The sequence below is a fragment of the Dama dama genome, chromosome 21 (assembly GCF_033118175.1).
Source record: "Dama dama isolate Ldn47 chromosome 21, ASM3311817v1, whole genome shotgun sequence".
NCBI lineage: Eukaryota > Metazoa > Chordata > Mammalia > Artiodactyla > Cervidae > Dama > Dama dama.
Window position 1 is genome coordinate 78072665 of NC_083701.1, and position 12373 is coordinate 78085037.

General features: G+C 43.7%; 1 protein-coding gene across 7 annotated transcripts in view; it reads right to left on the reverse strand.

Moving 5' to 3' along the window:
• ENPP2 (ectonucleotide pyrophosphatase/phosphodiesterase 2) overlaps positions 1–12373 on the reverse strand; it is a 127044-nt gene that overhangs the window by 84506 nt on the left and 30165 nt on the right. For 5 of the 7 annotated variants that reach the window (XM_061123870.1, XM_061123868.1, XM_061123867.1 and 2 more), the window contains exon 2: positions 4644–4746. In XM_061123870.1, coding sequence (XP_060979853.1) covers positions 4644–4746 — 103 coding nt within the window. Of the gene's footprint in view, positions 1–4643; positions 4747–4965; positions 5113–12373 lie in introns of those variants that run through there. The other 2 variants (XM_061123869.1, XM_061123865.1) reach the window with 1 other exon arrangement.

A 12373-nucleotide genomic window follows, 5' to 3' on the forward strand; every position in this document is an offset into this window, starting at 1 on the left:
CCCTTTTTTAAATTAATGGCTTCCCAGATGGCTCAGTGGTAAAAAGTGCACCTGCCAATGCAGGAAATGCATGAACCGTGAGTTAGATCCCTGGGTCGGGAAGATCCCTTGGGTAGGAAATGGCAACCTTCTCCAGTATTCTTGCCTGGAAAATTCCATGGACGGAGGAGTCTGGTGAGGTGCAGTCCGTGGGGTCGCGAAGAGTCAGACACGACCGGGCACGCGCACATGGCTGCGTTACAACGCTGTGTCGGTTTCTGCTGCACGCAAAGTTCTATTTCTTTCCGTTCGGAGTGGGGCACAGCCAGTTAACTGCGCTGTGATACAGGACTGCCGGGCCTGCCCCCCGAGCGCCGGGCCGGCCAGGAGCCTCCGCGGGCTCCCAGGTGGGCCAGAGCCCCGCACGCAGGCCACTGCCGAGCGTGTGTGCACGCGCGTGTGAGCATGTGTGGCCCTGTGCCCCTCCACCCTCCGCATGGCCCATCTTCTACACTAAGATTCAATATGTTGCTTCGTATTGTATATTTTGGGGAAAGTGAAAGTCACTTAGTCATGTCAGACTCTTTGTGGCCCAACGGGACTGTAGCCCGCCAGGCTCCTCTGCCCACGGGATTCTCCAGGCAAGAATACTGGAGTGGGTTGCCATGCTCTCCTCCAGGGGATCTTCCAGACCCAGGGATCGAACCTGGGTCTCCTGCGTTCCAGGCGGATTCTTGACTGTCTGAGCCACCAGGAATTTGAGACGTTTTGGGGAAAGCTTTGGGTATAAATCAGTTTAAACTTGTAGCAGAGATTTTTCTATCATGCAGAGTAGGTATTTTTTGTAGACTGAAGGTTAATCAATTTTTTAATACTTCCGAGAAAGAAAAGTATTTGTGTATAGACAGGAAATATATATATATGTACAACAATGAACATGGAACTCGACTCCCTGCACCCCCTCCCAAGAAAAGGTTGTGATAGTTTCTGGTCGGCAGCCAAGGGCTTCAGCCATAGATGTACATGTATCCATTCTCCCCCAGGCTGCCACACTGAATCAGCTATATGTTTTCATATATCCCCTCTTTTTTGGATTTCCTTCCCATGAAGGTCACCATAGAGCATTAGTATATAGTTCTACATGACTGAGCGACAACTGAACTGAACTGAAGATACATGAAAAATCACTGCACCTAAGTGCCATATAGCAAAGAACTGAGAAATCCATGCCCTTCTTTAAACGCTAATTCAGATCATTGTGTTCCACTGACTTAAACGCTTTCTGGTTTCAACATGAGATTTAACATAAAGTCCCAGGACATGATAGTCCTTTTAATTTTCCCTGCAGAGCAACGGCTGATGACAGTCACCTGTCAGCTTTACAGTCCCTCCAAGCTATTGCCTTGTCATTTAAGTGCCTTTGTATCGTAGGAGGAGACGCCCAAAGCTATCAAATGAATGTGAACCTTCTCACTCCAGTCACCGTTATCTGTTTTCTCCAGGATTCACAAAGCAAAGCTTTACTTGTAAATTGTCAGCGACACTCTTCACATTTCCCCATGAAACTTCACTTGCATTCACGTACTTTTAAACTCTCAAGCCAGAGGAGTTGGCTTGAGACGATGATGACTTGAACTAAGCTTTCAAGTCTCTGTTAGCCAGTTATTGACAAGCTTACCCATTTCCCTTTGTCTCTCAAGTATGAAGTTGCTGCTCTCAAAGGATATCCCATTTCCACCCAGAGACTGGAAGAGCATCCATCACCAACTCCAGTGAAATAGCTTCCACCATCACACAGAAACACACACATGAGCACATTACGTGAGTGTCACATACTTGAACACACATAAATTCTCTTTCAACTTTGGAGGTAAATCAGGCTGGCTACGTCAGACGTACAGGACAAGAATGTCAAACTGAATCACACGTATTCTTGACATTCTCTTTGAAAATTTACTCCAGCCATCTCATGTACCTGATGGTCCATGATGTTTACCCAGCAGACTTGTAATTAGTTCTGCTCATTTCATATCCTCTCATAAATCTATGATCTGAAAGAAGAAATCTTATTTTACCATGACTTCCGATAGATCACCACATCGTAACAGAAAATCCGGCTACCACGTGTGCCAGCCAGTTAGTTATAATAGTTTGCACGGCCACAGCCTTGAACTAACTAACGCCCACCACAGTCCAGCAGCAAGAGCCTGCAGGTGTGGAGAACCTTCTCAGCTACAGCTGAGGCCTCTGAGGTACGACGTTTCCTAAACAAGAAGCCGACTGCCCCGGTCAGTGTGAAGCTGGCTATTTGTCAATATCCTCTGTGTTCCTTCCACTTGGTGGGACAATCTCGAAGACTGAGCTTCTCAGGAACACTCTGGAACACGGAAGTGTCGCTGACAGCAAGCATGGCAGCCTCTCCTCCTAGCATCTTCTCTAAAATGCATGTAACAGCTCACCCAGGGTTTTCCACTTTGCGGGCAGAATCACCAACTGTGTGTGTCATTTCAGACACACAGAACATTTAAAAAGATGAAAATGTTTAAACTCTCCGCACTACGCTTTCACTCACTTTCCAAAGTATATCACAGTCTTCATTCAGGAGAAATCAATTACAGTACCTCAACAGCAGTAAGCTATATCAACAGAAATTCAAAAATAAATAGTGCCAGGCAGACCAAAATCCCCAAACTCAGACTTAACATGAATCTCGAGACTAAGACTTCCTAGCAGTAGAATTTTCACTAATAAGTTATTTTAGAAGATACCATAAGGCCAAGAATAATCAATGATTTGATTCAATAATTCAAGAAGCAAATATTCTGAAATATATTGGATTTATAGATGATAATTTAGATTATATTATTTTTCCAGAAGTAGCATTGATTCATTAATTCTTATAATTGTTTTTAATAATGCATGGGAATTATTTATTATACACAAAATATATTTGAGGATTAGTAAATCTGGTCTATATTTTTCAAGTTCTCCTGCAGAGAGTACACACATTCAAAAGGCAATGGAACAGAACAGACAGAATCATGTTTTTCTTTTTTAATCCAGAAGGAAAACTGGAAATCACCTAGGCCTGTTCTCCATTGTACAGCCAAGGAAATGGAACTCACAGGTGACTTCCCCAAGATCACCTGGCAAGTTAGACGGATCCAGGGTGCCAATCCAGGGCTTTCATGACCATTTTCAAAAGAAAAAGTCAACTTTGAAAATAATGAGCGACTTGATTTTACAACATTCATCAGAGAAATCGCTTTTAATATCAGTTTTAGCCAAAGTAATATATTAATACAAAGAAGGAAAAAAGTTCCTTTGAGGGTCCATTGGAAAGAGCCAGCAGTGGGCTCTCAAGCTTGGCCCCGTGGCCAAACTAAAGGCCTGATCCTCCCTCTTCAGTCTGAGCAGTTATAGGCAATGTGAGCAGGAGTTACACTTGCCTGGAGCAACCGTTCCTTACCAATAAAAACAGGATCCTCCAGCCCAGGGATCCACTTTCCTCCCCTTCCCCAAGAGAAGACAGCTCACTTTGCCCACTGCTTCTCTGGGAGTGCAGTCTTTGTGATCTATTTTCTCCCTTTTCACCCCAAGCACCCTCCACTTGGATTCACTAAACCACTTCTGATATAATTCTTTCGCCCTTACTCAAAAGTCACTTGCTTGAAATAAGGAAGGTTCAGGATTCCATCAGTGCGTGGATCATAACTTGGCTAAGAAATGCTCGTGCTGGCTAAAAAGAGACAGGTGACAGTCTTTGATGAGTCAGGTCAAGAAATCCAGTGCAGAGAAATACAAAATGCACAGGAAGGCCAGCAAACACGCTGAGATGTCAGGAAAAGTCAAGAAAAGATTGCCCCCTAGAGTACCCGTTACTTAATATGTAATTTTTCTTTATAAAACCATCAGCAGCTCCAATTTCCAGGAAATTAACCAACTCATTACTTAAGACCTGGTCAGTTAAGCCTCCTGGATCTGCACAAGGAGCTCCTTTATAAGAATTCCCATACTGCTTATGGCATAGTGTATATTGTAAAAGGAAACTCTTTCACCTCAGTTCTGTTAGTTAAGTCATGATACGCTCTGAAAACTCACCTCTCCTTGGGCCAAAAGAGAAACCAGGGAGAAGTCAATCCCATAAGCTCTTCTAAGCACCTCCTCTCATATTTTTCCTGTTTTAGGTTAAAACTTAACCTCATAGTCCTGAACTTTCATAAAAACAGTTCCCTGTCTTTTTTTTTTTTTTTTTTCCTTCCATCCCTCTTTTTCTCAAGGTCAGAACTTTCTGGACACAAATACTAGATCTTCTATCATATGACAACAAATTACACTCACAATGTCTTTACTATCAAGTCAGCACCTGTTCTCACCACTTCTTTTTCAGCCTTGTCTGTTCACAAGAGCTTTATGTTATCTTAGCATTTATGAATTCAGAGGACAGAGATTTAAACAGTCAGTGAAGCAGCAGGAAGAGTTCATAAAATGTTCTCTTACTAAACCACGTTCCCCCATCTGAACTGGACAGAGAGCTGATTTTATTCCAGAGATGGCATGAATTAGTTACACTGCAAGATTAAAGGTGCATTTTTTAACAAGTGGACAGTGATCACTTTTAATATTTTAAAAGGACTGAAAATGGGCACAGCTGCTACACATACCTGTAGGAGGACCTTCATCCCATCCTTCCGCCCTCTTAATTCGATTTGCTGTGAATCCTAAGCAGATATTGACACCAACAGCAAAAGTGAACAAAGATATTACCTAAGAGAAGAAAGAGACCAGATTGTCAGTGCAGCCAGACAAGCCTAAATCAGATTCCACGGAGGCAGTGCAAATGACTTCAACATCACCATCCAACCCTGCAGCTTCCCAAACGCGCCCTGCAGTGCTCTCTTCATTTTAAAAGCAAAAAGAAAATTCAAAATCGGAAAGCACCTCTGAAGGTCAAGGCTTTCCCCTGTCATGCTCGCCTTCTCCTACCTGATAGAGCTGGCATGAGCCTCTCCTGGCCATGGCAGGGGGTTCTTGGAAAGCCTGTGGCAGTGCGTTCTGTTTGCCCACACTGAATGCGCTGCTTTTTGGGGCTCTGAGTCCAGTCTATTAACTACAAGTAATCCCACCTGGGAGGTTGACAGGCTCCTCTGATTTGTCCAAAGCTCGATTTCATCACAGTTTGTTCGCAAATCGCAGCCCTGAGCCTAAGAAGCTTGAAACATCACCCTCGGTCTCTCCACCCCCGATCGGTCCCTCCCCTGACACACAGATCCTTTCATGTGGTTTCTTCTGGTAACATAAGGGTTTCTTATGTTGCTGCAGCCAATAACCCTGCATGTTCATTTTCCTTCCCTCCTGAAAACATGGTTTTTTAAAAAAAGAAACCAAATGCATTTTATCCGATAAAAATGAAACAGAGCCACAAAAGGGTTTCTACCAGCTTTAAGCTTTTAAGGTTTAACAACGTGGTTATTCAACGCAGTCAACCTCACGACTTGATGTTTTTAAAAAAACAAGGAAAGTTTTATAATTTCTAAACCTATTAACCCTCTGTCTTGCCCGTTTCTTTATTTTTCTGGCAGTACAAATGACCCTGTCCCTTCTGCCACATTCTCAGCGACTCCCGGCTCCTCAAACATTTCTCACGATGAAACCTCCCAGGATTGTAACAAAACACAAGAGATAGCATTCTGCTTCCCCGTGTTGTCCTTAGAGTTTAGAGAAGTAACATTTATCAAAATCCTGGGAATGCCCGTGAAGCCACGCAGCGTTCTCCTGCCTTGTGAGGAGGAGTAAAATGACTTCAGGTCTGCCTGCCTCTTCCTCCTGAAGAAACCATCAGCTTTGGGTATAGGTTTTTCGTTTTTGTTTCGGAGGGACTGGGGAGCAGCAAGGGTGGGATGGAGGGAGGCTTTACTCATGACTGAAGTGAGGAAGGACATCTCGGTGGCAGCAAGAATTCAGCTCTACAGAACTGTTTCCTTAGGTTTTTCCCCAGATAAATTATCATCTAGCTACCAAACACTGTGCCTTTGATGCTATTGTGAGGCTTAAAGTCTTTTTACTGAGCTAGCTAGCCACCAGGAGACTTCTCAAAGAAATCAAGCCCGCAAAAGCTGAAAGTTCTTTAAACACTGTACACTTGCAGGATTCACACAGGGAGGAAAGCTTATCTCTGGTTTTTCTCCGGCCAGACCCGGGGAGCACGGTGCTTGCGCAGAGCATGTGTGTGTATGTAAACAAACAGGGCGCGTTCTATGCAACAAGCAACGGAGGAAGCAGGGGCTCTGCTCAAATAAAACCCCACAGCACAAAAGCCAGAGCTTGTTTATGGTGGGCTGCACAGTAGGTCTGGGTTTCATTAGATATTCCAGAATTTAGTAACAGCTAATTGAGAAGAAGAAAACACAGCGCCAAGCTTTCAGCTGCCTCTCTCAAATCCTTTTCCTTCTGCATCTTACAGAGATGGCAGGCCGATGGATCTTTCTACAGAAGTCTCTTGCTTCAGTCTGCATGCCATACTGAAATGATTTGGGGTCGGGTGTTTAGCAAGGCTTATGAAAGATGTTAACCCCGCGTAAGACTTTTCTACTCTTTATGTTCAGTTTCAAGATGCAGGCTTTTACAGAGGAAACTATCAAGCTAAAAGGCAAGTATCAAGGCAATCCTGTGATTGCATTGTACGCCACAGTGGTCCAAACGTTCAACCTCCTCACCAGCCTCGCCTGCCCTCACCGGAGTCCAACAACTTCAGAATCTGTCTGATATTTGATGGTAGAAACCCAGCTTAAGGACAATGAAAGTTCCCCCTTGAAGAATAATTAGACTCAGAAGCTGAACATTATCCATTCATTTTTTGGACAGGCAGAGTAGCTGTGCGGGGCGGGGGGCGGTTGGGGGGCGGTGCGAGTCTTAAGTGTAACAGTGAGAGAAATGAAATGTGTGTGCTAGCCGCTTAGTCGGGTCCACCTCTTTGAGACCGCATGGACTGTAACCCACCAGGCTCCTCTTTCCATGGAATTCTCCAGGCAAGAATACTGGAGTGGGTAGCCAGTCCTTTCTCCAGGGGCTCCTCCCAACCCAGGGATCGAACCTGGGTCTTCCACATTGCAGGCAGATTCCTTACTGTCTGAGCCAGCAGGGAAGCCCAGCTTGATCCCTAATTGACTTCTGTACAGCACTTATTACCAACTATCTAAGAGGACTGAACTCAGCCTCTATTTCTGATAACCATTCGGCCAAAGCACTTTATCTCCTATGGTCATTGTGCACAGAACACATTCACACACACACACCACCTGACCATTGTCACACAGAATTTCACTAAAAGACATCATTACAAACTGCCCGTCAGGGGGATGACCCAAGGCCCCTGCCTCAGGCATCTAATCAACCGTAAAACAAAATTAGCCCTCATTATCTAAAATTGAGAAAACTGAAAAACCTGATAATGCATACTGCATGTCTAGAAATTCAACTAAGATGACTGAAATAGAGTCCAAAACCTTTTATAACAGAACTAAGTCAAGAAAGTTCACCTGTGCTGGTATTTAAGATTTGGGTATAAGGTCACTTGTGGTTGGGTCAGTAAATAAGAAAGTGTACGAGAAAGACTAAAATTAACTTTCAACTTGGTTTATTAATCCAGCCATACTTCAGAGAACACTGCCCCCTGGCAGAGGAAAACCCAAACAAATCTTAACAACAGTCTCAGGCCTGAAAAATCATTCTGTGATTCTCAAGCTTTACTGGGTATAAGAATGACCCTGGAAACTTGTTTAAAATGTTGATACTTATGGTCTAAACCGCAAGATTCCGAACCATGAGCTCCAGGAGATGAGGAGATGAAAGGGAAAGTTTAGAGCCAGGCAAGAGCTAAGACAATAGGCTCTTCTGAGGCAATGGAAGGGCCACGTTCTGACACCAACGATGTAAGAAAAGAGCATTAGAGTAAGTTACTCTGATCAATTAACCGACGTCCCGAATATTGACTTGCCTGGCCTAAATCACAATGTAATCTTAATATATCACTAATAGCATCCACTACTAATTGGACATTAAAGTTTACATCCCTTAATGGCAAACCATGGTGGTTCTTCCCCAGTTCTTCCAGCTCCAAACTGTAAGCAGTGAAACAGTCTTTTATTTACTTTGCTGGTGGTACGACACAGCCAGGGTGTGCATTGCTTAATTGTAATACAGTAGTTGCATTTACACAAATGCACAGTCCATCTTTTCATGGCATGCTTCTGTGAGTCCTTGTTTCCAAGACCTGATTAAGGTAAAAGGGTTTGAGGTCAACAGTGAGATTTGAAAAAATCTGTAATTGAGGGTTGTCATTCTTGCCTCCTACCGTAATTATGAAGCATTCATGAACGGATTCAAACTTTATCAATATCCAGCTTCTCACTGTGCAGAATTAACTACAATTACGGTGCCTTGACGTGACTCTATTCCCACAGTACTTCTAAGACAACCAGACAGTCACTGACCACCTGATTTTCAGGGGTAACACTTAAGCAGTCCCTGCAGCACAAACACCAGGAAATTAAGAAAACAGAACCCACATGCGTTCTTCCTACCCTATTTTAAAACTCTTTGAGTTAAGTCTTATTTTTCAATTCTGCTGTGGTTGAGAACTATTAGAAAATTCAGAATAAACACCGGACAAGAGGCTCTGCAGAAGGGATTTGCTGGTCTAAATGGAGCAAAAAATCATGACAGCTAAGACAAAACCAAGCAGGCTCAATTGCTCTCACAATCCAGCACTGCCTGGGTATAAAGTGGACTCCACTTAAGAGTTTAAACCACAGGGGCAACTTTTTATGAGTAATCTATGGTCCCTGGGGGTTTCGCCAGTGAGAAGCGGCATATGCCTTTTCAAATGCCAACAGGACTTGCGTTATTAGTTATTACACAGTTGAAAGCTGAAATCAACACTGTCACCTCTTTCAATGACTTCCATTTATATCATAAACATCTATGCATTACATGTACTCTCTATGGGATCTAAGCATGAGCCCCTATACCGGAACACTCTCTAAGAACATGCATTCATGGCACAGATGTTCATTAGCTCCTACTGTGTGCCAAGCACTCTTCTGGGCACTAGTTCCATACAAGGAGCCAAACCAAACATAGTCCCTTGGCCTCCATATAATTCATACAGGCACAGAAATAAACGGAAAATTGCAGCTGTGGCAGGCGTAGATGTATAGGGGTCAGTGATGCTATGAGAACACATGATCCAGGTTTGATGTGGTCATGAGGGTCGCAGAAGACTTTGTGAAGTGTCGGCTGAGCTGTGATATGAGGGTAGAGGGGAGTAGTGAGGTAAGAGAGGAGGAAAGGCTTCGTTGGGCAGAGCAAACAAGATATGCAAAGGCTCTACACACCCTGGAGGCAGCATGCCTCCAGCCAAAGGCAGCCCATTCGACCAGTGCAGGGAGATAAAAGGGAGCCTACAGTGAGGTGAGGTTGGTGAGGTTGGTAGAGGTCAGTCCATGCGGGGCCTCATCAGTCATGTAGGGTGGTATCGTCTTGATCCTAAAAGCTTTGGAAAGCCTTTAAAGGGCTTAAATCAGTGGAAGCTTAATGAGATATGAAGCCTTAACCTCTGTACAGTGTGGATATGAGCTGGAGGGAGTCAAAATGGATACAGTAGATTAGTTTGGAAACAGTGGCAGTAATCCAGACAAAAGCCAGTGAGTGAGATATGGCATCAGGAAAACGATGGTGCTGGTGGAGAGGCAGAAAGCTGGGCCAGCCGGGAAAAGGACTTTTTCATGCTCCGAGTATGGAGGTTGAGGGGCAGGAAGGTGTTAAATGTGACTCGTGAGTGAACGAATAGCTAATGGTCATGATGGCCAGTAAGGTCACGTCTTAGGTTTTCATTGGATTATAAGAAAGATGTAGCAATATGCATCCATTTGCTAACACTCTAGGATTAAATAGTTAAATTAAAGGATCTCACTAATAGCTTTAAAACATGTGTCAGCAGTTTTAAAAATCTTCTGAGACAGTTGATTTAAAGTAAATTTACAGTAGACTTGAAACACTTGAAAATACATTTATTCATAATTGAGGTTTAAGAAGAATTACCCCCAGGAAATAGCTCAGCTTTGTTCCTAACTATAGCTTATAATAAAACATTGTAAAACTCAAACTCAATTTAACTCTTTTTTTTTTTTTTTTTTTGCTACTCTGAAACGTGCATGTAAAAATCCAGGCAAATGGAAGTCGTTTGAGTCAACTTTGCCAAGTGAACTGTGAACATCTGACCACGGATGGGTGGCTATATGACTGGAGAAAATTATTTAACTAAAAGTATGAACACAAGGTTGAGAACTCTCATCCTTTATCCTCCGGTCTCACATAAGCAGGCTGAGAAGCCATCAACTCCACTTCTATTGGGTTGGCCAAAAACACCTTACAGAAAAACCCAAAAGAATTTCTTAGCCGACACAATAGATGAAGAAATGGAAGCTCAAACAACAGAGGACAGCCCAAGGTGGACAGATGACAGCCCGCGGTGGTGGAATAAAGGGCTGGGCCCAGCCTGGAAACTGGGCCTCCTGAGCCGGGCCGGTCCCTCACCACTACGGTGGGATGTCTCTCCACCAGGCCACACACACCCAAAGCACAGCCACCTCCCTCTCCAGCCTCCTTTCAGGGAAACCTTAAAACCACTTTTGTTCCGTCACAGTCCTTTCATCTCTTACGTCGAATCAGACACCATGTCTGCAGATCCTAGTCATTAATCAGAATTATTACCATCCTTTATCAGAGACTGCTGAGTGCCAGGAATACCTAAATTATCTTCCTGCATGAATACTTTTAGATTCGTCTCTTCATCTTCAGTCTTCTGAACACACGTTAGAAGTAACTATTCTAGTATAAGAGACAAAGCAAGGAGCAGAATCAGATCCAGATAGGTAAATGTTGGACTGATCAGATAATGATTAAATGCTGAGAACAAAAAAATAAGAGAAGTAACTGTTCTTCCCGTTTGCACTGTCTGCCCCTTCAAACACCATTCCACTGAGGTCTCTCTTATCCAATCTGTAATTCATTTTCTATTTCTTACCCAGAGAGCCATGCATAAAATATAGGCAAATGTGATGATTTCCCCGCTAAACTGAAAACTTTCCAGTCGAAGTGTGATCCCCAGAAGGGTCAGAATCACTTGGAAACTTGTTAGAAATGCAAATTCTTGGGTCTCAGAAACTGGAAAGTAGAGCCCAGAGTCTTTAACGAGCCCATCAGGTGATTCTGCTGCAAATTTGAGACCCACTGACCTAGAGGACAAAATCCAAACTGCTTAGCGAGGCTCACAGGGCTCCAAATCCAAAATTAAGCTCCCCAAATTCTGATCCTGGCTCTACCACTGTTTAACAGTTAGACCTTACATGACCCTTTGGCGAATTACATCTCCATTCTAAGACTCAGTTTTCTCATCTGTATCCAGCTCACGGGACTCTTAAGAGCATTACATGAAATAATCCATGTAAACTGCCTAGCACAATGCCGGGCACAGAGGAGTGCTTAATAAAGGGTAAGTTTTCTTAATGAGGGAACGAGCTGCTCCTCCGTGATGAGGCTCTGCTTTCTCACACCTTCATCCTTTGATACACATCGTTGCTTTGGCCTAGAACACGCTCCTGCACCTAGCCTCCCTGGCTCACTCCGGTACCGTGAGGATTCAGGTCAGGGGTCACTCTTCTGTGAAGCTCCCCTGACTTCTGCCCTTCCCACGCAGAGCAAGGGCTTCCCATTGCATCTGTAATCTCTTTTTAGGCATCCCCATCCTTCAGGGTCGCTTCAGATACACTGCCCACTCACCGTGCACTCCATAGAGCCTTGCATCTTTCCTGGGGTGCAACCGACAGACAATAAATGTTTGTCCAGTGAAGGACTTGGCATAAAGAAATTGGGACTTGAACTTGAATTCTTGTTCTCTTACTAACTAGCTGTGTCCCTTTAAGCCTGTGTTTATTCAACTGTAAAGCAGGATTATTGGGCTAACTCAGTGGTTTGAAACCCTTCTTTTAAGCATTAATACCTTACTTTCAAATAAAATCTCAAAATGAATACCAACGTTTAAATTTGGAGCTGTTCTAGTGGGACTGGGAAGCCAGGATCCCATCTCAGCAACCATCTCCTTTCTGCCTATGGTACTTTCTCAGAAACATGGGAGTTCAAGGAGTGCAATTTACAAAAACAAATGAAAGAAACCAATCAATAACTAAATCAATTCCACTACTTAAATACTTTTCTAAACCCCACCCTTTGTTGTAGAATTGATATACCTACGTGTGTGTCCTTAATCACTCAGTCCTATCCAACTCTTTGCAACCTCATGGGCTGTAGCCTGCCAGGCTCCTCTGTCCATGGG